Source organism: Macaca mulatta, chromosome 11 (genome assembly GCF_049350105.2).
Source record: "Macaca mulatta isolate MMU2019108-1 chromosome 11, T2T-MMU8v2.0, whole genome shotgun sequence".
Classification (NCBI taxonomy): domain Eukaryota; kingdom Metazoa; phylum Chordata; class Mammalia; order Primates; family Cercopithecidae; genus Macaca; species Macaca mulatta.
The window spans coordinates 15,390,581-15,416,757 of record NC_133416.1 but is presented as its reverse complement, the minus strand read 5'-3'; the positions used below and the strand labels follow the sequence as shown (position 1 = coordinate 15,416,757).

At 44.0% G+C, this 26,177-nt stretch overlaps 1 protein-coding gene, 1 long non-coding RNA gene and 1 other non-coding gene across 6 annotated transcripts in view; 1 reads left to right on the top strand and 2 right to left on the bottom strand.

The window, feature by feature from the left end:
- Positions 1–61: 61 nt before the first annotated feature.
- The window catches only part of GPRC5D (G protein-coupled receptor class C group 5 member D), a 34,901-nt gene continuing 8,785 nt past the window's right edge, over positions 62–26,177 (top strand). Inside the window, exons 1-2 of one of the 2 annotated variants that reach the window (XM_015151167.3) lie at positions 62–22,520; positions 24,176–25,115. In XM_015151167.3, the coding sequence (XP_015006653.2) occupies positions 24,221–25,115 (895 nt within the window). In that variant the 5' untranslated portion in view covers positions 62–22,520; positions 24,176–24,220. The remainder of the gene's footprint in view (positions 22,521–24,175; positions 25,116–26,177) is intronic. The other variant, XM_001087385.5, reaches the window with a different exon arrangement.
- On the bottom strand, positions 2,336–2,426 carry LOC114671204 (small nucleolar RNA SNORD88). Its single transcript, XR_003721091.2, has one exon. It is a non-coding gene; the product is annotated as a small nucleolar RNA SNORD88 (small nucleolar RNA).
- The window catches only part of LOC144332799 (uncharacterized), a 17,064-nt gene continuing 8,506 nt past the window's right edge, over positions 17,620–26,177 (bottom strand). For all 3 annotated transcript variants that reach the window (XR_013400918.1, XR_013400917.1, XR_013400919.1), the window contains one exon: positions 17,620–25,153. This is a non-coding gene — a long non-coding RNA (uncharacterized LOC144332799). The remainder of the gene's footprint in view (positions 25,154–26,177) is intronic.

Sequence of the window (26,177 nt, the reverse complement as noted above, 5' to 3'; positions counted from 1 at the left end):
ATTGCAGGAACCCTATATTTAGAGCTCCCAAGTCCTTCAGAATATAAACTCGAAGATCCCAGGACACACACCATCCCTAAACTAGACATTTTCCATGACAGTTATGTATCACTCTGTGATTAGAAGTTGAGGATTATGTTTGCAACTGTGGTCTGCAGAGAGTTCCAGGAGTCACAAGAGCAGACTGAGAAGAAAAATCATTGCACTGTGGTGCACAGACAATCCTGGAGACACGATATCTGCCGGAAGGATTGGTTCAGGAGGATGAGATGAGAAGCAGCTGGGGTCCAGTTTCATTAACTGAAGAGGATAGGAATGAAAGAAACAGTGCAGTTTGGCCTGCAGAGAAGGACACAGATGCAAGACTATGAGCAGGAAGCGGGATGCAGCTGAGCTGGAGCAGAGCCCGTGCGTGAGCAGGGGAGGATGAAGCTCTCAGTGGGCCCAGGGCATGTAGAAGGTACTCTGATCCTCATGGTGCGCCAGGGTCCCACACTCTCAGCAGCCCTCCCTAGGACAGCTGGACAGGTTTTCAGGGAGAAACCCACCTTAGCACCCACCCACACCCTATTTGCTGTTTCTGTAGGAAACAGAAAAATGAGCTTTAATCCTCACCATGAAAAGTTCTTACTGGACATAAAGTGGGGTTTCCTAAGGAGAGGAACAAGAACTGTATGTCATCATCTTTCCTGGAGTCCTTTCAGCAGTCTTCTGAGGGATGGGCCATGACCATTTCTGAAGCTCCTGGGTGAAAATCATCAGCCACCCAGCCTTGACTATCAGACACCATGCCTAGCACTTTGCATGCAGTGCCCCACTTATTCCATGGGCAACTCTGTGAGGAAGGTACTGCTGTTCCCACACACAGATGAGGAAGCTGAGGGTCCCACAGGCTCCCACACTTGGGAAGACTTGGAGCCAAGACGACAGTGCAGCCACAGAGGCCTTATTACATGTCAAGGAGTTTAAGTTTTGTTTTAAGAAAACTGAGGCCGGGCGCGGTGGCTCACACCTGTAATCCCAGCACTTTGGGAGGCCGAGGCAGGCGGATCATGAGGTCAGGAGATTGAGACCATGCTGGCTAACATGGTGAAACCCCGTCTCTACTAAAAATACAAAAAATTAGGCGGGCGTGGTGGCAGATGCCTGTAGTCCCAGCTACTCGGGAGGCTGAGGCAGGAAAATGGCATGAACCCAGGAGGTGGAGCTTGCAGTGAGCCGAGATTGCACCACTACACTCCAGCCTGGGTGACAGAGCGAGACTCCATCTCAAAAAAAAAAAAAAAAAACAGAGTAAAAAGGAAAATTGAAAAGTGCATGGGCAGCTTTGAGCAGGAACATTATACTGTTATGTTTTAGAAAGAAAGTTCTCTCTACAGTGTGGAAAATAGACTGGAAAAAGAATATGACTGGAGACAGAGAGACCAGTCACAAGACTAAATCAAAACTAGATCATGGCAGTGGGGATGGAGAGAACTAGACAGTTTGGAGCAAGAGAAGAGGTTAACAGGACTTGGTGACTGGTGAATGAGATGAGGAAAAGATTTGAAGAGGATCAGGGCATTGCTCCAAACTATGCCACTGTGGCAAATTGGCTATTTTGAGCTGAAAGCAATGGAGAAATGGCAGATACAGGAAGTGCTGTCTGCCCTCCCCTTTTCTACCTAAAAGCAGTATGTAAATTTCCCCTGAGAAGGGTGCTCTCGTTGTACTAGGAAGAGGAGAACATGCTTGTCACCAGGGATGGGAAGTCAATGCCAAGATGAGGCTGTACAAACCTTACTAAAATTACCCTTATCTTCTATCAGTTACTTATCTTCCATCAGTTTCCTAGTTACTTTCCCATCCCCCTTCCAGCCCAAACGCCTTTTTTCCTTTGTCATGTCTCCACATTTCTGCTCCTGCCCCCTTGGACACATTTTCTACACAACTTCCAAAAGAATCTTTGCTTTAAAATTCTTATTTTGCACTTAGACTAAAATTTAAACTCCATTTTATGACCTGCAAGGCCTTGTGTGATTTGGCACCTTCTGACTACTTCTTTCTTTCCAATCTCTCCCTTAATACCCTTCTGCCACAGTGGACTTTGAACACACGCAGCCCTTTTTTCCCTAGAGCCCTTGCACTAGCTGTTTTGTCTGCCTTTCCCTTTTCACTTCCTTTTCAAATGGCCAGGTCTTCTCATCCTACAGATCCTAACTTAACTGCCTCCTCTTCAAAGAGGCCTTCAATGGCCCCTCTAGCTAAAATAGAGTCAGTCGCCCCTATAGTTCTCCATCATACCATGACATTTTTGCTTTTTTCATAATACAAACCACAGTAAAATTAGTTTTCTTTTTCTCTCAGATCCCCAGGTGTCAAAGGTCTTGAGGAATGCTGTGTCCTCCGGAGTGATCACAGTCCAGTGCTGGACATCATGGGATGTAATTTTTTAACTTATTCATTTCCTTTTGTGCGTGTGTGCGTCTCTCACACAAGACTGTAAGTTTGATATGGAGGATCCCTATACCTGCTTTGTTCCCCATTATGTGCCCAGCACCTAGCTCAGGGATCTATCATTTAAGAATGCACGAAACTGTAACAGAAAACTATCAGTAGCTTAAGCCAAGAAGGTTTACTTTTCCCACATAGTAAGAAATCCAGAGACAGGTTCAATGCTCAATGTTGATGTCTCTGTGCCTGTCTTTCTCTCTGCCTCAGGGCTGCAAGGTGGCTGATGCAGCTCCTGCCATCTCATCCATGTTCAAGGCAGGAAATTAGGGAGATGAGGACAGGCTCTATCAGTTGCATCTGTCCCATTTTATGAAGAAACAGAAGCCTTCCCAAAACCCATCAGAGTTCTACTTTTATCTCATGGGCCAAAACTAACACACAGGGCCATCCATAGCTGCAAGGGATAGTGTGTGCTGGGCTTTGTAGCCTCTATAGTGAGGAGCAGCAAGGAAGAAGAATATTCAGAATGGCTTTGAGGTAGCTGATCAACAGTGTCTTTTGCAAGGGGACTATGTGAAGATGTGTATACCTGAGGTCAAGAGTTTGGGAAGACGGGAAACAGCTGGAGAGATGCGTTGAGGCCAGATTGCAGAGGATCATAAAGACTTTAATTCTATATTCTCACTTCCTTTTTTTTTTTTTTCTTTTCTTGAGAGAGAGTCTCGCTGTGTTACCCAGGCTGGAGTGCGGTGCCGTGATCTCGGCTCACTGCACCCTCTGCCTCCCGGGTTCAAGTGATTCTCCTGCCTCAGCCTCCCAAGTAGCTGGGATTACAGGTGCACGCCACCATGCCCAGCTAATTTTTGTATTTTTAGTAGAGATGGGGTTTCACCATATTGGCCAGGCTCGTCTCGAACCCCTGGCCTCAAGTGATCCACCTGCCTCAGCCTCCCAAAGTGCTGGGATTACAGGCATGAGCCACCACACCCGGCCTATTCTCACTTCTGAGCCAAGGCACATGACTCAGGAGCACTAGCTGCCTCCCCTCATGGTGTCTCCTGCTTCCCCCATCTCTCCTCTCTCCCCCTTTGAAAACCCAAAACAGTGGAGTATGGTCAAGATGAGGAAGGCAGGAAGCATCTTCAGTCCCCTACCCACAGCGAGGCCATAGCAGGTGACTGGATGATAGCGATAGAATGAATTAAGAGAAAAAGGGATTAGGAGCTAGGGAAATGAAGGAAGTTTATCCTTGTTCTGGACTTAAGAATGAAAAACAGAACCAATGAGACTAGGATTTCTAATTGTCCATCTGTGGATTAGTAAAGCAATCTTTTTTCCTGATTCTCAGTTGTCCTCTTGTCAGTATCTTTCCCAAAATATACTGATGGGAAAACCGTCTGGCGCCATCTCACTCCTCTCTAGGGCCTGGATTAGGGCATATGGCTAATATTTTAGATTGTAAATTGGAAAGCAGTAACCAGAAGAATACAGATATTAGTAAAATCTAAACTGTACTGTAGGTTTAATGCTCAGGACCACAGCCTGAAGGCTGCTGCCTCAGCCAGGCGTATTGGCTCACACCTGTAACCCCAGCACTTTGTGGGGCAGAGGCGGGTGGATAGCTTGAGGTCAGGACTTCGAGACCAACCTGGCCAACATGGTGAAATGCTGCCTCTACTAAAAATATAAAAATTAGCCAAGTGTGGTGGCACGTGCCTGTAGTCCCAGCTACTCAGGAGTCTGAGGCACAAGAATCATCTGAACCCGGGAGGCGGAGGTTGCAGTGAGCCAAGATCGCGCCACTGCACTCCAGCCTGGGTGACAGAGCAAGACTCTGTCTCAGAAAAAATAAATCAATAAATAAAAACCTGCTGCCTCTGCAGATTAGCATATATGAGGATGTTTTCCCTCCCCCAGAAGCCATCTTCCCGAGGCATGAATATTCCTTGCAAGTTTTGTGAGCACCACCCAGTAAAATTTGTTCTGGATGCTCCACAGCACAACACCACATTCTCATGCTCGTCTGACTGTTTAAGGGCCACAGGGTGACTGTATGTAAATACAGTGGAAGGCTTGGCTGAGCTCAGGGAGTTAATTGGTCATCACTTGTTTAAGAAAGACCTCCTTAATTACATTGGGCTTCTCCACTCCTGAGTAATGTTACTTTGATCATGAGCACCGTAATTAAAGTTTCATAGCATGCCGCATTGGTAGGTATATAGTTGATTGAATGCCATGGATCTTGCCTTTGAATTTCTATTTCTAACTAGCTCTGGCCTTTTTCTTTAGAAGCAATTTTGTTTCTATAGCAACATTATTCTAGGGGAACTGGGGACAGACCCAAACAATATCTACAAATGCAGAATCAAGAATCAAACCGTGTAAGGTGGAAGTGCCGGAGTGGGCTGAAGGTATGGCAAGAATTGGTGTAGGCCATGAAGAGCTATTGCATAATCCAACTTCAGGTAAAAAGACCTCCTCTCTCCTTGGCAAGGAATTAATTAGACCCTCATCAAAAAGTCTTTTTTTTTTTTTTTTTTTTAAGATGGAGTCTCACTGAGTCACCCAGGCTGGAGTGCAGTGGTGCGATCTCGGTTCACTGCAACCTCCGCCTCTTCAGTTCAAACGATCCTCTTGCCTCAGCCTCCTGAGTAGCTGGGACTACAGGTGTGCACCACCATACCCAGCTAATTTTTTTGTATTTTTAGTAGAGATGGGCTTTCACCATGTTGGCCAGGCTATTCTTGAACTCCTGACCTCAAGTGATCTGCCCACCCCAGCCTCCCAAAGTGCTGGGATTACAGGCATGAGCCACCACGCCCAGCCAAAAAAGTCACTTCAAGAGTGGGCTCAAACCCCAGCTCTTCTCATATCCTGCCTCTTGCTCCCTTTTGGGTTCCTTACCTTCCAGCAGTACTGGAATTATTGCTGGTTCCCCTGGCAGCCTCCCCACCGCCCCTCCTTCATGCCTTCACTCACACTGCTCCCACACCTACAATCCCCAATCCCTTTAGAGTCCAGCTCAAAAGTCTGAATTCTTCCTTGCTCCCTTCAGGAACATTCCTTTTTCTCTATGATTTATAATCCCCACCCCACACCCATAGCATAAAGGAAGTGTGCACCATAGATGCTCCATTCTATTAATATAGATTGGCTGGAATTTTAAAATATAAGAACTATTGATAGCTAATATTTATTGAGCATTCACCACATCCCAGGAACTGTGCAAACTTGTTACATGAACTACCTTACGTATTCTACACAGCCCTATGAGGTGTTCACTAGCACCATCATCTCTACTCCATGTACAGATGAACTGGGGCAGTCGGAGAGGTTCATTAGCATGCTCCAGGCTACACACATGATCTGTGACAGAGTCAGAATTTGAGCCCATGCTCCTGTCCGTTCTGCAATACAGTACTAAATGCTCAGTTCAATGGCCGGTTTCCCCGGCTGGCAAGAAAGGAAATAAGGCAGGGTGTGAACCTACCAGTGAGTATGCTGGGTGGTTGTTCCCTCATCCCTGTATAATTTACTCCATGGCTCAGCCAAAGTGGCAGTGATATAATCGCTGTGTCCCTAGGGTATGTGCCACTGCCTGGAATTTAAATGAACAAACTCCATGAGATCAAAACTCCAGAAGCAGCATAGATACCCAGCAGCAACCTATTTGCCGCTTGTCAAATCAGCAGCCCTTGTTTCCTCTCATAAAGTAAAACTCAGCTAAAAGAAATTCTTATGCCACCAATACAAACACAAGACTATTGCCCCTTCTTACATAATGTCTATGGCAGACTTCTGAATATATAATGTAGGTTTGTGATCCTGTTGTCTCTGCTTACTTTTTAGAGCCCTTTCCTAGGGGCTAGCAGATTGTGGATTCACACCAGGGTGTCTGCCGGTGTGAGCAGAATGTGTCTTATGATGGGGGCCCTAAACTGGAGGCACAGCCCAGCAAAGCCTTGACCATTCTAAGAATCAAAAGGAAGCTTCAGCACTTGGATGTATCTGCAAAGGCTCCATGGAGGAAGTGGACTTACGGGAGTTGATTTAATTATTAGGAGAAGAGGCTTCTTGGTCACTGGAGAACACCACCCTTGCCTCCTTCCCTCACTCAGAGGATCAGGTGTCCCACCTTCCATCCAAAGCTCATCCTGTCACCTGTGCTGGGGGCCAGGTCTCTCACTTCCTCAGGAATTTCATTCTACCATCTACTCTGTCCTGGTTGTTTCAGTCTCTCCCTGGTCTCTGGCTCCTCCTTCTCAACATAAATTCATGCTCACATCTCTTTAATTGGAACAACAAAAAACATCTTACTTCAATCTAATCTTGCTTTCCAGGTACATCTCAGCTCTCTCATTACCTCTATAAATTGTCTTAGAAATGACTATACACAAAGTGTTTACATCCTTCCCCCTCATTTCCTCTACTCATTGACATTTACTTTCTCTAAAACTGATCATCATGAAGTCCAGCATAGTTGGCCTTTATCAGGCTGAATAGCTCCTCTGTACTGATCAATACTGAGACCCCTCCTTCTCCCTGGTATTCTTCCTCTGGTACCTGTGACCTGCCATTCTCCAGGTGCGCCTGCCTCACACTACCTCCCCACTTCTCTCATAGGTGCATCTCTCACTGCCCACCCCTAATTGTTGGTGTCCCCAGGAGGGGATTCTCTATCCTCTTCTGGCTGCATCATGTGATTGCGCCCACTTCCAACAGCAGGTCATCCATGACCATGAAAATCGTGCACATGGGTTCTGTGACCATCCATGACCTATTGACTCCTAAGTATTTATTTACAGCCCATCTCTCTTCTTGATTTAATTTTTTTCTTCATCGCATCTCCTTTCAAAATGTCACCCTCAGGCATGCGGAAATAAGAAATGGGTTAACTGCTGAGACATACACTGAATAATTCCTCTTTAATACAAAAACATAACAAAAATTCTGGGGTTTTTTTTTTTTCAGACAGAGTCACTCTGTCGCCCAGGCCAGAGTGCAGTGGCACAATCTAGGCTCAGTGCAACCTCTGCCTCCTGGGTTCAAGTGATTCTCATGCCTCAGCCTCCCAAGTAGCTGGGATTACAGGTACATGTGTCACCACACCTGGCGAATTTTTGAATTTTTAGTAGAGATGGGGCTTTACCATGTTGGCCAGGCTGGTCTCAAACTCCCGGCCTCAAGCAATCTGCCTGATTAGGCCTCCCAAAATGCTGGGATTATAGGCAAGAGCCATTGCTCCTGACTTTAACATGACAAAAGTTGTAAAAGTAGGAATGGATAAGATCCACCCTCTTTTCGAGGTCTTTTCCTAGTAGGAAGAGAGGTAGAGTCAGGGAAATATTCATTTCTTCTTCAAGTTACACATACTTCACAGTGTGTAAATCTCAACTATTTAATTTACCAACCCCAATTAGACGTGGTTTTCTTGAGTGCTGATGTTTAGTATTATTTATTTTTGTAGTCTCAGTTCCCAGCCGAGTACCAGTATATAGTGAAAGCTTGGTGTATGATTGTGGGATGGATAAATGAATGAATGTGTTTCCCAATTCATGAAATTGCTGAAAGAAAGGTGAGGAATGAGGAGGAAGAGGGGTGTCCTGACTGTGCCACCAGCCTGCTACCTGCTTAGGATGCCAACAGGAAGTTGGCACATGAGGAAAAGTATAAAAATGCAGAAATAAATCCGGATGCTCAAAATGCGTATATCCAGTGACCTACTTGACATATTCATACAAGGAATTTGCAGATACTTCAAACAACACGTCCAAAGTTGAGCTCTCACTGCACACTTTTCCTCCCTCCTTTTCATGCCTCCATCTTCCCCATATCTCTAAATAGCACTACCATTCACCTATGTGCTCAAATCAAAACATAAAATTACCCTGAATAGAGAGGCATCTTCCTTGTTAGCTGGACGGCCCTCAGGCATCATCTTTCTCCCTATGTGACTATCATCTCAGCTCAGAATATTCCTCTGGGCAACAGTATCATCCCCCTCCTTGGGAATCTCACATTTGCACTTGAGCAGGCTGCCAGCTGTTTCCTGTCTCCCCCCAACTTCTCTTAAGTAAAGTGGGGGGATGGGTGGGAAAGAGTGGGGACGTTTCCTGGAGCACAAACCTACAGTGCCTCCAGCCCTGCCTGGCCAGGAGTGAGAACTTGGGAGGCCACATACATTTTTCTGACCCCTGCCTATAATTCCTCCCTATTAACCAGGCTTTGGCCTGCGCCTCGTTGGTTGTGGTGTTTGGCCCACCCTCTGACTTAACACATTTGTGACTCCCTCTCATGTTCATTCATTTCACACGTATTGAACCTCTCCTGTATGCCGAGCACTGTCCTAGGCAATTCCGTTTATAAGCGAACAAAACAAAGACCCTTACCCTTGTAGAGCAGGGGATATAGATAGCAAATAATAGACATGTAAATTTTAACAGTATATTATATTATGTCTTAGAAAGTAGTAAGTGCGATGGCAAAATTTAAAAGTAGACTGAAGAGAATGGCAGTGTTTGGGAGGTTGGCATGGAGATCGTGGTGTGCAGTTCCTAACGATGTGGCCAGGGAAGCCCTTCTGGAGAAGCAAGACTTGAAAATAGTAAGAGGGTTGGCCAGATGCAACCTGGGAGAAGCCCTTCCTAGGCGCAGAGGCTGTCAGACGGGGCGGGCCTGTGCGGTCGAGGAACTTAGAGGTCAGAGGGGCTGAAACAGAGAGCCCAGGGGAAGCACAGAGAGGTGACAGGAGTGGGCAGGTCTGGTAAGGACTTAGAAGTCACTTCAGAGGCTTTGATTTTCCTGCTGTATAACATGGAGAAGGCCGTTGTAGGATTTCAAGCAGAGCAGTGACAAAATCAAGTGTTGCAAGAATCCCTCTGGCTGCTCTTTGGATCATATACTGTGAAGGGGTCAGGGTTGGGGCTGGCGGATGAGGTCAGAAGCAGACAGCCGGTTAGCAGTCTCCTGCAGTCAAGCAGACAAGAGGTGATGGTCACTTGGACTTGGATGGTGTCACTGAAGTAGTGAGAAGTGTTCAGAGTCTGTGATATTTTGAAGGTAGACCCAACAGGATTTCCTGGTGGACTGTATATGAAAGAAAGAGAGGAATCAAGATGCCACCAAGATTCTTGGTTTGAGCAGCTAGAAGAATGGCTTTGCTACTAACTGAGATGCGAAAGATCTGGGCTGGTGGAGCAGATCTGGGGTTCCAGGAGCCGTTCTTCATTCTCTGTCTCCCAACCACGAGCAAGACAGAGATTCCACCTCCAAAGTGTCTCTTGAATCTTATTGTCTCTCTACATCACTCCACCCGACACTGGGGGACTAATAACCACCGTCATACCTCGCCCGGACTCTTGAGATGGTCTCCTGCTTCCTACCCTGGTCTTTTCTAATCCATTCTCAGTGCCTGCTGTTCCATCGTGCATTAGACAGTCTGAAGCAGATTGATCTTTGTAGTAGAAGCTGTCACTTTCTTGCTTAACACCTTTTCACGGTTTCCTGTTGCATCAGACTCCACTCCCTGGGACTCAAGCTCTCTGTGTCATCTGACGCCCACTTCCTACTCCAGGCTCATTCTTTACTACTCCCCTCCTTGCTGCAGATACAGTGGATCTCTGTATTTCTCAAACACACCATGCTCTTTGGCAGCTTAGGACTCCTGCTTATCTTGCTCTCTCCACCTGGAATGCTCTTCCTCCCACTCGGCATGGGCACGGCTGGATCTTTCATATCCTCTGGGTCTCTGCTTACATGGTGCCTACTCAGGGAGGCCCTCCTCACCCAACCTGTTAGAGGGACCCTCACTCTATTATTCTCTGCCACAACATCTTTTACAGCATTTTCACACTGGTAATTATGTATGCACACGTTTTATTTGTTGTTCTATTGGTTGCTCTCCCACCAAACTGTAAGCTCGTTGAGGCCAAGAACTGTGCCTGCTTTGTTTACCGCTATATCCACAGCATTAAGCACAATGAGCAGCTATGGATGCCCCTAAAAATGTGTTGCATAAATGAATGAATGAATATTAACTGTAATGCACTTTATAGCTTAAATACAATAAAGACAGTTACTCTCAGAATAACATTTATACCCCTCAACACAGCCACACCCTCCCTGGATGATCAGGCTACAGGGCCTCCTCCTCCTCTCTCACCTATCCATCCTCCCGCTACACTCACCCACTTGTTATTTGGGGAAGAGACTGTGGTCATCCTTGCTGTAGACATTGTTCAGGCTACTTCATCCATCCAGAGCTCTCCTACACCTCACTTGACCTGATTTAGACATCTCTTCTGAAAGGTCTTCTCTGAACCCCGCGCCTATGAACCCACAGAATATGCTGAATGTCTACTGATGTTTTCCTTACCTGCCTACCTTCCACCCCACCCAGTAGGTAAGCAACTTAAATACAGGTAGTGGGCCCTGAGTCTTGTTCACTGTAGTATCTCAAGCACAAGCACAGTACTCAGCACAAAATGATGCTCAAAAAATGTCATTAAAAGAATGAACAAGCAGATGAATGAACACTAACGATATATTTCTAGGGAGAGAGTCTAAAAGTAAGTAAATGGGCTACATTAATATGTAGACTTAATACTTGAATTTAACATAGTAATTTGCATGTTGATAATTACATATAAAAATCCTTTGAAATTGTTAGAATCCTGGCTGGGCACAGTGACTCATGCCTGTAATCCCAGCACTTTGGGAGGCCCAGGTGGGTGGATCACTTGAGGTCAGGAGTTCAAGACCAGCCTGGTGAACATGGTAAAACCCCATCTGTACTAAATATACAAAAATTAGCCAGGTGTGGTGGCACGTGCCTGTAATCCCATTTACTCAGGAGACTGAGGCAAGAGAATTGCTTGAACCCAGGAGGCAGAGGTTGCAGTGAGTTGAGATCACACCACTGCACTCCAGCCTGGGCAGCAGAGCAATGCTTCATCTCAAAATAAACAAACAAATAAATAAATAAATAAATACAATACAATACAATACAATACAATTATGAGAATCCTTAAGTAAGTTGCACTCTTTTTAACCTCAGATATAGTTTATATAATTACTTTGCTTTCAAAACCCTTTAACTCAGCTCGGACCAAATTACCTGAAAACCATCATTGATGGTTTTCCTTTCTGCTAATATGCCACAGGGAAGAGGAAACATTTGTTTAAGTTCAGAAAATCAAGAAACTTGCCCAAGATCAGAGAGCAGGCATCCAAAATTAAGTCCGACTCCAAGTCAGTGCTCATTTGATGCGACTAGTGTTTTCAAAAATATTTTTTCTTTTTTTTTTTTTTTGAGGTGGAGTTTCACTCCTGTTGCCCAGGTTGGAGTGCAATGGCACAATCTCGGCTCACCACAACCTCCGCTTCCTGGTTTCAAGTGATTCTCCTGCCTCACCCTCCTGAGTAGCTGGGATTACAGGTATGCACCACCACACCCGGCTAATTTTTTGTATTTTTTAGTAGAGACGAGGTTTCTCCATGTTGGTCAGGCTGGTCTTGAACTCCCAACCTCAGGTGATTCACCTGCCTCAGCCTGCCAAAGTGCTGGGATTGCAGGCATGAGCCACCATGCCCTGCTTCAAAATTTTCTTTTACCCTAATCCCCAGTCAGAAATACATTTTACATTCAACCCAGGACAAACACACACACATATATACACATACCCCTCAAACGTTTCACAAAATAATATTTACCATTGCTACCAATGTAAAATGAAAGCAGAGCAAAGCCAATATCACATATTATTTTATTGATATTTATATAGATTATAAAAATCCAAAATAACACAAAACAGAAATGTAGACATGATTTTTATTTAGTGGACAGATATGCTAAAGCATTTATGAATTCATTCTGTGGAATACCTGAGGCAATAAGTACATCTCATACATTGTTCAACCTAGTTTATTTCTCTTTAAAATCCAGTCAAAGTTGAAATCCTAAAAATTCACACAAATAGGCTGTAGCAATTGTTAACAATAGTAATACACCAGTTATGATAGTAGCACTGAAATTTTTCTTCAGTCTTAATCCACATAATATACATTATGTCTTTTAATCATTCTTCAGTATAAGAATTAAACACAGGCCAGGCGCGGTGGGGCACGCCTATACTCCCTGCACTTTGGAAGGCCAAGGCGGGTGGATCACTTAAGCCCACAAGTTCAAGACCAGTTTGGGCAACATGGCAACCCTCATCTCTACAAAAAATACAAAAATTGGGCATGGTGGTCCCAGCTACTTGGGAGGTTAAGGTGGGAGGATCTCTTGAGCCTAGAAAGTCGAAGCTGCAGTGAACTGAGATCATGCCACTGCACTCCAGCCTGGGTGAAAAAATGAGACCCTGTCCCAAAAAAATAATAATAATAAATAAAAGAAAAGAATTAAATACAATCAGTTATTCTCTTCTTTGTTCACCAGGTTTAATTCAATTGTTGATTCAGAGATTTGAAAAGAAAATAGATCTTTTATTGAAATGCTTTTCTGTCAAGCTTCGTATTTTCTTCTGAAAAGTAATCATTGTGACTTTGAAAGAAAAATGAGATGTAGCAACATCTCTAATTTTATTTCTCAAACTGATTTTGTAATGTTCTCTTCTATGTGTTGCAACAATGTTGGGAACATACAGCAGCGTAATTATTACCTTTATAAGGAAAATTTTAAGACTTAGGAATGAATATCCCTTCAATGGAATGCTGGTGCCTCTGGGACTATTTGATCCTATAGGGATATGTGCCTTTGATTTTGACTAGGCTATTTTAAAACTCTGTAGAAATAAAAGTCAGCATATGGAAAACTGATAGCAATGTGAATAATTCTTGCATACAGACATACACATAAATTCTGCTCAGTGGAGTTTCAATTGAAGAATTGGAACAAGACGATTAATTTCCCAGATGGCTTTTCCATTCACATGCCTGGTGCTTTGTCAAGGATAGCTAGCAGGCTGGGCTCAGCTGGTACTATTGACCAGAGAGTCTATATGTGGTCTCTTATGTAGCTTGGGGTTTTCACAACACAGCAGCTGTGTCCTAGGAAGAGCCTTTGGACCAAGTATTCCAAAAGACCGAAGCAGAAGCTGCAAGGCTAATTTTCACCTAGCCTTGGAATTCATGCATCCTCACTCCTACCACATTCTATTGGTTACAAGAGAGTCACTAAAGCCAACCTAGATTCAAGTGGAGAGGAATTAGACCCCACCTCTCAATGGGAGGAATGTATGATACTTACAGCCACCTTTTAAAATTGCTGCCTTTTAGATTCCTTAAATGTGTTTAACATATTAAAGTGTATTGTACAGCTGAGTGCAGTGGCTCACGCCTGTAATCCCAGCAATTTGGGAGGCCGAGGCAGAATGATTGCTTGATGCCAGGTGTTCAAGACCAGTCTGGCATAGCGAATTTCTGTCTTCATGAAAAAATTTTTAATTGTTTTTGTTTTTAAGACAGAGTCTTGCTCCGTCGCCCAGGATGGAGTATAATGGTATGATCTTGGCTCACTGCAACCTCTGCCTCCTGGGTTCAAACAATTCTTGTGTCTCAGCCTCCTGAGCAGCTGGGATTACAGGTGTGCACCACCACACCCAGCTAATTTTTGTATTTTTAGTAGAGATGGTTTTGCCATGTTGGCCAGGCTGGTCTCGAAATCCTGGCCTCAAGAGATCCACCCACCTCGGCCTTCCAAAGCGCTGGGATTACAGGCATGAGCCACCACACCCGGTCTAAATTTTTTTTTTTTTTTTTGAGACGGGGTCTTGCTCTGTCCCAGGCTGAAGTGCAGTGGTGTGATCTCGGCTCCCAAGCAGCTGGGATTACAGGCACCTGCCACCACGCCTGGCAAATTTTTGTATTTTTAGTAGAGATGAGTTTCACCATGTTGGCCAGGCTGGTCTCAAACTCCTGACCTCATGATTCACCCACCTTGGCCTCCCAAAGTGCTGGGATTACAGGCATGAACCACTGCGCTGGGCCAAAATTTTTTTTAATTAAAAAAATATATTATCTGAGCATGGTGGTGTGCACCTGTATTTGCAGTTATGCCGAGCCCAGGAGTTTGAGGCTGCAGTGAGCTTTGATCGCACCACTGAACTCCAGCCCAGGTGACAGAGCAAGACTCTGTCTTTAAAAAAAGGGGAAAATAATGCCTCCAAATCAGCTAAATGTGCACTTTTACTATCCAAATACCATGTCCAAAAATATTTGTCAGATGAGATAGTTTTTCAGTTTAACAAAATCTAAAGCTTATTTTTGACTATTTTTCCCTCATGGAAACCAGGACTTTGACTATGTGTGGTAAGTGAATATGTCAGCTCCAATATCTGAACAAAATATTTCTACAGGTTTTGCCCACTGGCATCTCATTTGATTTCAATAAATCTGTGAAGTTCAGTAAAATTTCTTCAGGTGCCAAAGCCTTATGATGAATAAACCAAGGCTGTTAGTAGTTTTTTAAACAATATTTGTTAATTCTGCCAGATTTTCTGGTTGTATTTGTTGTCCACACTCATAATTCCTTTACATTTTTTTCAGTTTAAATAATATTCAATGTATGGCAATTCCTCAAAGAGCTAAAAACAGAATGACCACTGGACCCAGCAATCCCATTACTGGCTATATACCCAAAGGAATGCAAATCATTCTACCGTAAAGAGACATGCACACAAATGTTCATTGCAGCACTCTTCACAATAGCAAACACATGGAATCAACTTAAATGTGCGTCCATGACAGATTACATAAAGAAAATGTGGGACATATACGCCATGGAAGACTATGCAGCTATAAAATAAAATGAGATCATGCCTTTTGCCGGAACATAGATGGAGCTGGAGGCCATTATTCTTAGGAAATTAACACAGGAACAGAAAGCCAAATACCACATATTCTCACTTATAATGGGGAGCTAAATGATGAGAGCTTATGAACACAAAGAAGGAAACAACAGACACTGGGGTCTACTTGAGGGGAGAGGGTGGGAGGTGGGAGAGGAGCAGAAAATATAACTATTGGGCATTGGGCTTCATACCTGGATGATGAAATATTATGTACAACAAACCCCATGACACATGTTTACCTATGTAACAAACCTTCACATGTACCCACAAACCTAAAATAAAAGTTAAAAATTTAAAAAAAAATGTTCAATAAACAATATACTTTTCCAACTAGGAGATTATATCTAATCCAGTTGAGGGTAAAATAAAATTTAAGGCTGGGTACGGTGGCTCACGCCTGTAACCCCAGCACTTTCAGAGGCCGAGGCGGGCAGATCACCTGAGGTCAGGAGTTCGCGACCAGCCTGGCCAACATGGTGAAACTTCGTCTCTACTAAAAATACAGAAAAAAAATTAGCCAGGCATGGTGGTGCATACCTGTAATCCCACCTACTCGGGAGGCTGAGGCACAAGAATCGCTTGAACCTAGGAGGCGGAGGTTGCAGTGAGCCGAGATTGCACCACTGCACTCCAGCCTGGGCAACAAGAGTGAAACTCCATCTTAAAATAAAATAAAGTAAAATAAAATAAAATAAAATTTAAATAATACAATGAATTCTTCATAAAAATTGTCTTGTCAGTCATATCTGATCTGACTAAAAGTGTTGGCAACTTGCAATATCAGTGCTTTCATTAAGTTGAATCACAAAATCTGTACCAGACTGTCACTGCATTCAAAAACATTGCATCTTATTGTTCTGTAATAGTATAGATTGGATGAGATATTATAGGATACTAAAAGGTATAATTTTTAATTTTTCAGCTGATTTATCATTTTATCGTAAAAAATCCTACATACCATCTCATCCGTCCTGGAAGAGTAATTTTTGACAGCTGTATGACCCATTTTCTTTTTCACCCCTAATACACTACTAAATAGGTGATTATATGGCTCTTTCATTAAAAGTACTTGACAACTTATACATTTTTAACAATTATATCTATTTTTCCTTTGGAAACATTTCTTTGACTTATTGACAAGATATTATGTTGTATTTCCAGGTATTTTTTTTCTTTCAAAGGTCCTAAGCTTTCAAATATAAATTTTTTTTTATAAATAGTATGTTAAGTCTGTCATTTTTGTTAAGCCTTGCATATTTTATAAAATCGCATTTAAATAATCTTCACTATCAGGTCTTCTGTGTCCTTTTTCCTTTTTAGAATGCAACTCAAATAAAATAAAAAATAGTGTTCTCTTTTGGGTTTTGGCAGAGGCAGTTTGAGACAGGGTCTCACTCTGTCACCCAGGCTGGAGTGCAGTGGCACCATCTCGGCTCACTGCAGCTTCAACCTCTTGTGCTCAACTGATCCTCCCACCTCAGCCTCCTGAGTAGCTAGGACTACAGGTGTGCACCACCATGCCTGACTAATATTTGTATTTTTTGTAGAGATGGGTTTTGCCATGTTGCCCAGTCTGGTCTTGAATTCCTGGGCTCAAGCAATCTGCCAGCCTCAGCCTCCCAAAGTGCTGGGATTACAGGAGCGAGCCACCACACCTGGCCCAAAAACTGTTATTAGAGTCAACATTTTTCTCAGTATTGTCAGATTTATACCTCCAGATGCACAACAAATTCTTCATAAAAATTGTCTTGTCAGTCACATCTGGTCTGACTAAAAGTGTTGGCAATTTGCAGCATCAGTGTTGTGATTTAATTGAATCACAGAATCTGTATCAGACTGTAATTACATAAAAAACATTGCCTCTTATTATTCTGTAATAGTGAAGGTGTCAATAAGCTGAACTTGAATGTACCTCTATATTTTTATATCATCTGCTTTCTTCTTTAAAGCAGCTCTGTATAAGAGAATGTATACTAGTTCAACTAAAGTGTTATAATAGCTACAGACTGAAAAAAAAAAAAAAGTAGAATAACTTCCATTCCAAAAGATATCCTGACATTCTTAAGTGATACTCAGTTGAGAGTCTTAACAATTTGCTGATCAATTGCTATGGCACTTCACAACTAATTCAACATTATATCAATATAAAATTAAACTGTACAATGTTCACGTCCTAATATAAAATTGATCAAACTAGGCATCAAATAACAGAAAACCAAATAAGATGCCCAGGGTCAGCTATATAGTTTCTGGAGCCAAATGCAAAACAAAAATATGCGGCCCAGGCTGGGTCCATGGTTCACACCTGTAATCCCAGCACTTTGGGAGGCCAAGGTGGGTGGAGTACTTGAGGTCAGGAGTTCAAGACCAGCCTAGCCAACATGGTGAAACGCCATCTCTACTAAAAATACAAAAATTAGCTGGGTGTGGTGGCTCATGCCCGTAATCCCAGCTACTCAGGAGACTGAGGTATGAGAATCACTTGAACTCAGGAGACAGAGGTTGCAGTGAGCTGAGATCATGCCACTGCATTCCAGCCTGGGAAACAGAACTAGACTCCATCTCAAGAAAAAAAGAAAGGAAAGAAAAAAGAAAGAGAAAGGAAGAAAGGAAGAAAGAAGGAAGGAAGGAAAGAAGGAAGGAAGGAAGGAAGGAAGAAAGGAAGGAAGGAAGGAAGGAAGGAAGGAAGGAAGGAAGGAAGGAAGGAAGGAAGGAAGGAAGGAAGGAAGGGAGGAAGGAAGGAGAAAGAAAAAAGAAAGCAAAAAGAAAGAAGAAAAGAAAGAAAGAAAAAGAAAAAGAAAGAAAGAAAAAGAAAGAAAGAAAGGGAAAGGAGAAAGAAAGAGAAAAAAGAAAGAAGAAAGAAAGAAACAAAGAAAGAAAGAGAAAGAGAAAGAAAGAAAAGAAAGAGAGAAAGAAAGAAAGAAAAAATATGCAGCCCTGCTTGGAAATGAACAAGTCAATTCCCCCTTTCTAAGGGCCCACCGTCCCAACCCATGGCAGACAGGTGAGCCCAGGTGAGGGGCGGCAGTAGTCACAGAGCAGACACAGAAATGGGGAGGCTAGCCGGGCAACCCAGGACACCACATGGTGGCATAGAGTGGGTGGCCAAGAACCTGTCTCAGGAAGGAGGGGAGGCCATGGAAGGCAGGGTGGATTGTGAGTCAAGACTCAAGCCTCAGCGCATGCTTCTGTGTCCTGCCCCACTTCACTTACCAAACACAAATTCAAAGATGCAAGTATTGGGAGGCCGAGACGGGCGGATCACAAGGTCAGGAGATCGAGACCATCCTGGCTAACATGGTGAAACCCCGTCTCTACTAAAAATACAAAAAAAAATTAGCTGGGCGAGGTGGCAGGCACCTGTAGTCCCAGCTACTCGGGAGGCTGAGGCAGGAGAATGACGTGAACCCGGGAGGCGGAGCTTGCAGTGAGCTGAGATCCGGCCACTGCACTCCAGCCTGGGCGACAGAGGGAGACTCCGTCTGAAAAAAAAAAAAAAAGATGCAAGTATTAACAATTTCAATATGGCAACCACGGAGTATCAAATTCCAAGCCCAGGGCCCTTCTGAATGGGGTTCACCATACAACTGCACTGGTTACACCCTCGTGAAGCCATCTCTGGAGATGCCAGTGAGCAAAAGAACAAATGGGCCACTCCTGACCGATGCATTCTGTCCCACACAGCCTGTCCTCACATGACCAGTCATGATAGCTGCAGGATGAAGAATATGTGATGCACTTTCATATTCTTTTTGTTGTTGTTATTGCTCTGATCAAACCATGCTTAAGGGCTCAGGTCTCCCTAAAAGCCAGTCCTTATAAGGTGGGAAGAGTCAGGAAAGGCTGCCTGGTACAACAGCAAGAATATGGCCAGGAGACAACAAACCTTGGCTGTCATCTTCAACATTGCATATGGTAAGCACATCCCTTCATCTCTGGGCCTCTGCTTTCTTATTATTAAATTCCTCATGTACCATTGGCTTGCTTATTATTAATCATTAATAGGGGTTAGGCGAGGTAATCTTTAACATTCCCTCCAGCTCTGTTTATGTGAGAAGGAAACAACATAAATAGGTGTTTGACATAAGGTATTTCATGTCCTGACTGTTTTATTTCCATTTTTATTGGACTCGTTGTAATCAGTGTATTTTGATTAATCAAAGCCATATCCGAGCTGTTTGTTCTGATGTTTTTGTAGCATAGAAGCCAAAAGAAATGAGCTGTGAGTAATTTGGATGTGTGTAGGCAAAAAGGCCCCTCGTATCCTTCAGGCCTAGCTGCAGATGGGTTAATTCTATAACGCTAGATTTTAAAATAACAATAATTAATACCTGGGACACATCCTTTTATCTAAGATGCTTAAAGGGCTTTGTGGTCATTAACCCATAAATCCACTGGCTTCAAGCCATCAGGAACTCAAGAGGAATCTCCTTAGAAGACAAGCAGACCAAAAACTAAAACATCACCAGGAGGAGGAATGACAACCATGACTAACAGCAGGAAGGGGGTGGGAGGTGCAGGATCAACAAAATAGTGCTCCTGGAAGAAGTAAATGGAAAATCCTCCTGCGGTTCTGCTGACAGCAGTTTCACCACTCACTATGCTCTTCGAGTCATATTTCATCATCAGAAAAATCCCTTTACCCTTAATGTAAGCATTAGCCTTCACAACTTTGGAAAGACTGCTGTTACACCCAAAGCAGGTAAAGGGGAACTTAAGGTGTAATTGGATGCAAGAAAATTCTATCATCCCTAGAATTTTCTTCTCTCATAGGAGAAAATGGCTTTTTGAAGTTAAGGAATCTCTAAAGATAGAACACCAGCCAGGCGCAGTGGCTCACATCCATAATCCCAGCACTTTGGGAGGCCAAGGCGGGCAGATCACGAGGTCAGGAGATCGAGACCATTCTGGCTAATACGGTGAAACCTCATCTCTACTAAAAATACAAAAAATTAGCCGGGCGTGGTGGCGGGCGCCTGTAGTCTCAGCTACTTGGGAGGCTGAGGGAGGAGAATGGCGTGAACCCGGGAGGCAGAGCTTGCGGTGAGCCCAGGTTGGGCTACTGTACTCCAGCCTGGGCAAGAAAGCGAGACTCCGTCTCAAAAAACAAAACAAAACAAAACAACAAAACAAAAAAGAGCACCACTTCAGAATGATTTTGTCAAGGGTTTGTTAAGTCTCTGACTTATTTGCAGATGTTTTCCATTAATGCACATCTGTTGAAAAACCACACAGCTAAAAAGGAACTTCTGAAAGATCTGGATTTTATCTTTAGAATTATTCCATTAATTGAATTATCCATCACCCAGGAGGTTCTCCACATGGGAGCAGGTAATATGGGGACATAAAATGTGGAACCTGACCCCCAGGCAGCTATAAATCCAATCAGGAGATGAGATTAATTCAAATAACATGAATCAAGACACTTCTTATTTATTATTCATTTATTTCAATTCATTATTATCTAATATGTATTCATAAGTTAACTAATAGGCAGAAAATAGGGTTTCTGTAATTTTGAACAGAACAGACCCCAAGTCTTGTAGAGTTCCTGGCGGAAGGTGATCAGCGAGGGCTAGAATGATGAGGGAAGGCAGGAAGAGTCATAGAGGAGATAAGATGAACAAAATCCTACAGGGAGGGAAAGAATTTGGGTCAAAAATAGGATAAATGTGAATCAAGCAAAAGGCAGTTTCAGACAACGACAGCACCTAAGAGGTGAGCAGACGAGAACTTATTTTTTTTGTGAGCCAGTGGAAAAACCAAGCGGGCTAAGTCATAGAGCCTGGAGACGTGAAGGAAGTACAGGTGGGTAAGAAAGGTACAGCCAGATCACAAGCACCTTGAAACCAGACACTGGTTTGGGGTGTTCAGCAGTCCTCTATCGAAATACATATATTCAGGAGCCGGGTGCGGTGGCTCACACCTGTAATCCCAGCCCTTTGGGAGGCAGAGGCAGGCAGATCACTTGAGGTCAGGAGTTTGAGACCAGCCTGGCCAACGGGATAGAAAGCCCCGTTTCTACCAAAAATACGAAAAACTAGCTGGGAGTGGTGGCATGCACCTGTAATCTCAGCTACTCAGGAGGCTGAGGCAGGAGAATCGCTTGAACCCAGGAGACGGAGTGAGCCGAGTTCGCGCCACTGCACTCCAGCCTGGGCGACAGAGGGAGACTCCATCTCAAAAAAAAAAAAAATCAAACAAACAAACAAAAAAAAATCTATTCAGGAAGAGAATCAAGGAGTAAATTGGAGGTGGCAGGGGCGTGGTTGGTGGGTGTAGGCTGGACACTATGCTGTGCTGTATTTTGTGTCACCATAGGAGAAAAGGAATATGTACTCCAGTATCAGCCAGTGACCTTTAATTGTCAGTTCTTTATCTTGGGATAAATTCACAGACTGATTCACAGTTTTGCCTGCCACTGGCCGTTTTAATGCCAGTAGTAGGCAAAACCACCCTTCCTTATGGCCCAGTGAAACCCTCATTACCTGTACTTCGTTGAATGGATGCTCTTTTGAATTAAAATCAAGATGTAGGGGCCAGGCAAGGTGGCTCATGCCTGTAATCCCAACACTTTGGGAGGCTGAGGCGGGCGGATCACAAGGTCAGGAGTCTGAGACCAGCCTGGCCAACATAGTGAAACCCGTCCCAGCTACTCGGGAGGCTGAGGCAGAATTACTTGAATCCGAGAGGCCAGAGGTTGCAGTGAACCGAGATCGCGCCATTGCACTCCAGCTTGGGTGACAGAGCAAGACTCCATCTCAAAACAAACAAACAAACAAAATCAAGATGTGGGAAAGTCTCCAGATAGCTTTTTAGGAAATACATCAGAAGAACGACGAGGTATCCTGGTGTAAGTCACCTGAGGGCCTTGTGTAGCTTCCCTGAATATGTTGCAATACACTGGGAGGAAGCCATATTTCCTAGATTTATACCCACTTTCAGATTTACACCCGCTCCCTAAGGCCAAGGTGCCTCTGGTCAGAAGTAGAATGAAAAAGAATTGTTCTCACCAAGGAAATCTCTGTAGAAAAGTTGCTGTGAAACTGGAATAGGTGTGTCTTTCTGTCCTTCCGGTTCTTTTTATAGATACTGCAGGAACCTCAGTGAGAGCCTACGGTCCTTCCGCCCATTTGGGAAGAGATTAAAGAAGCTCAGGTTGGCTCTTTCTTACTCATTGGCAGTTACAACCTCACCAACACTACAGCCTAAGCTTCCAGAGTGGACACGGAGAAGGTAAGTTGGAATCGGGGGGCCATGCGAGGGCTGTAAACCTGGGTCACTCCAGCCATCTGGTGTGGGGATAACTGAAGGGACATAGAGCTAAGGGGTATTCAATTGCAATAGATTTTTTTTTTTTTCCAAATGAATATGTGGGATATTTTTCCTGGGCCACCTCAGTCCTCAGTCAAGACATGGACTTTCCCACTAAACTGTTCAAAAAGGTATTTAAAGAAAGGGACCATTTTGTACAATTCTTTGATGAACAAATAATAGGTGTTTAAATACAACCTGTTGCATTGGATTGACTTGAATTGAACTGAAAGAAGGAACGGTCATTAAAATTACTGGGAAATTTTATTCCCAGTAATTCATCTGCCTGTCTCCTTCAAGCAGTGCATCAGTGTCTAGAACGATCCAATGATCCACTGATGTTGGCAGTCCTTGTTCTGGAGCCTGATATAACTGAATTCCGTCAATCATGCAAACATTCTCATACACCTCCTTTTATGAAAAAGATTTTGTGTTAGCTTTCAAAAAGCCTTGTAAATTAGTATACACAAATAGACATATTATCAAGTGAAGTCTGTTCAGCTTTTCCCAGCAGGATGAAGCCAAGATCGTTTTGAGGGGTTTAGGTTGCCTTTCTCATTTCCTTTACTGACATCCTATATAAAACTGTTATACATTTGGGGTAATATGTGTGATGGCATTTCCCATCCCCTTAGACTATGTTTGCATATATCTTTGAATTTTCTTCCCCTGGGGAAACTTAGCATTTAGATAAGTATCAGGAATCAAACAAAATGTAACTCAGGCTCTCGACAGTGTCCTAGGAACAATTTTGGTAAAGACATTTATTTCGTATGCCCAGGTGTCTTCATTTCAGAATGACAGATGTTAGAGTGCCCTCATGGACCACCCTATAGGCATTCTTGTAGGTATTAGGTTGGTGCAAAAGTAGTTGCGGTTCTTGCCATTGCTTTTTTTATGTGTTTTTTGGTTTTTGGTTTTTGTTTTCAGACTCTGTCGCCCAGGCTGGAGTGCAGTGGTGCGATCTTGGCTCACTGCAACCTCTGCCTCCCGGGTTCAAGCGATTCTCCTGCCTCAGCCTCCCAAGTAACTGGGACTACAAGGCGCATGCCATCATGCCCGGCTAATTTTTTTTGTATTTTTAGTAGAGATGGGGTTTCACCACGTTGGCCAGGCTGGTCTTAAACTCCTGACTTCAAGTGATCCACCCATCTCGACCTCCTAAAGTGCTAAGATTACAAGCATGAGCCACTATACCCTGCCTTGTTTTTCGTTTTTTGAGACAGAGTCTCACTCTGTCACCCAGGCTGGAGTGCAGTGGGGCGATCTCTGTCCTGGGTTCAAGCGATTCTCCTGCCTCAGCTTCCTGAGTAGCTGAGATTACAAGTGTGCACCACCACACCTGGCTAATTTTTGTATTTTTAGTAGAGACGGGGTTTCACCATGTTGGCTAGGCTGGTCTCGAACTGCTGACCTCGTGATCCACCCACCTCAGCCTTCCAAAGTGCTGGGATAACAGGAGTGAGCCACTGCGCCCAGCCTTCTTGCCATTACTTTTAATAGCAAAAACTGCAATTACTTTTGCACCGACCTAAGAGATGCAGAGTTGTCATTTTTGTCTCATCCTTTTTCTGCAGGACATCAGAAAAACATTCTGGTGAGGCCTACACCCATAAGTCACCATGTACAAGGACTGCATCGAGTCCACTGGAGACTATTTTCTTCCCTGTGACTCTGAGGGGCCATGGGGCATCATTCTGGAGTCCCTGGCAATACTTGGCATCGTGGTCACAATTCTGCTACTCTTAGCATTTCTCTTCCTCATGCGAAAGATCCAAGACTGCAGCCAGTGGAACGTCCTCCCCACCCAGCTCCTCTTCCTCTTGAGTGTGCTGGGGCTCTTTGGACTCGCTTTTGCCTTCATCATCCAGCTCAATCAGCAAACTGCCCCCGTACGCTACTTTCTCTTCGGGGTTCTCTTTGCTCTCTGTTTCTCGTGCCTCTTAGCCCATGCCTCCAACCTAGTGAAGCTGGTTCGGGGTCGCGTCTCCTTCTCCTGGACGACAATTCTGTGCATTGCTATTGGTTGCAGTCTGTTGCAGGTGATTATTGCCATTGAGTATGTGACTCTCATCATGACCAGAGGTATGATGTTTGTGCACATGACACCCTACCAGCTCAATGTGGACTTTGTTGTACTCCTAGTCTATGTCCTCTTCCTGATGGCCCTCACATTCTTCGTCTCCAAAGCCACCTTCTGTGGCCCGTGTGAGAACTGGAAGCAGCATGGAAGACTCATCTTTATCACTGTACTCTTCTCCATCATCATCTGGGTGGTGTGGATCTCCATGCTCCTGAGAGGCAACCCGCAGTTCCAGCGACAGCCCCAGTGGGACGACCCGGTCGTCTGCATTGCCCTGGTCACCAACGCATGGGTTTTCCTGCTGCTGTACATTGTCCCTGAGCTCTGCATTCTCTACAGATCGTGTAGGCAGGAGTGCCCTTCACAAGGCCATGCCTGCCCCGTCACAGCCTACCAACGCAGCTTTCAAGTGGAGAACCAGGAGCTCTCCAGAGGTACTTTTCTGGGGGATTCAGGGAGCAGGGAGGTGCTCCTACAGGAAAAGCAGGAGAGAAATCATGCAGTAGGATGAGCCAAGAGGAAACTGAAAGAAAATGGTCAGATATGGGGTGGGTGGCTTCATAGTTCAAGCATGGAAATGCAAACTCCCAGAATCAAGGTTAAATTTTTATGAAAAATGAGTTCTTCCAAAGCATAGAGCTTTATGGGGAGAGACCAAGACATACATGAATCAAAGGCCCCAAAGAAAGAGGGCATGACTCTGAACGTTCACACTGGCTAAAGAAAGGCATCCACTATAAAATTAGTTAACCAGGCCGGGCGCGGTGGCTCATGCCTGTAATCCCAGCACTTTGGGAGGCCGAGACCGGCGGATCACGAGGTCAGGAGATCGAGACCATCCTGGCTAACACGGTGAAACCCCGTCTCTACTAAAAAATACAAAAAACTAGCCGGGCGAGGTGGCGGGCGCCTGTAGTCCCAGCTACTCGAGAGGCTGAGGCAGGAGAATGGCGTAAACCCGGGAGGCGGAGCTTGCAGTGAGCTGAGATCCGGCCACTGCACTCCAGCCTGGGCGACAGAGCGAGACTCCGTCTAAAAAAAAAAAAAAAAAAATCAGTTCACCAGCCCTAATTTAGGACTGAACCATGCGATTTTGCATGACATCTAATGTTAAGTCCAGATGTGTTGGCCTTCAAGTGCAAAAGCCAATCCTGGCAGCAGTGATGGACATTTTAAAAATTTGTCTCAAAGCTAATTTGCCCAAACATAATCTTAAACTGATTCATAGGACTCACTACTTCATTAAAGTCATAAAACCCAAACACTTCTGGATTTCAGCTTTTCAAACTATTTATTGTTTAAAATCCTTCAAAGCTTACAAAAAACGAGAGGAAGAGTCATTATATCCTAATTCTGAGTAAAGACTCAGATGTGTGATCATTAGGAGAAAGAAAGTAACTTGCTTATGTGACATTTTCATAATAATTTCTGAGTCATATTTTTATTCAAGCCACCTGACTACACTTTGTTAAGGAATAAAATATATTATCCATGGC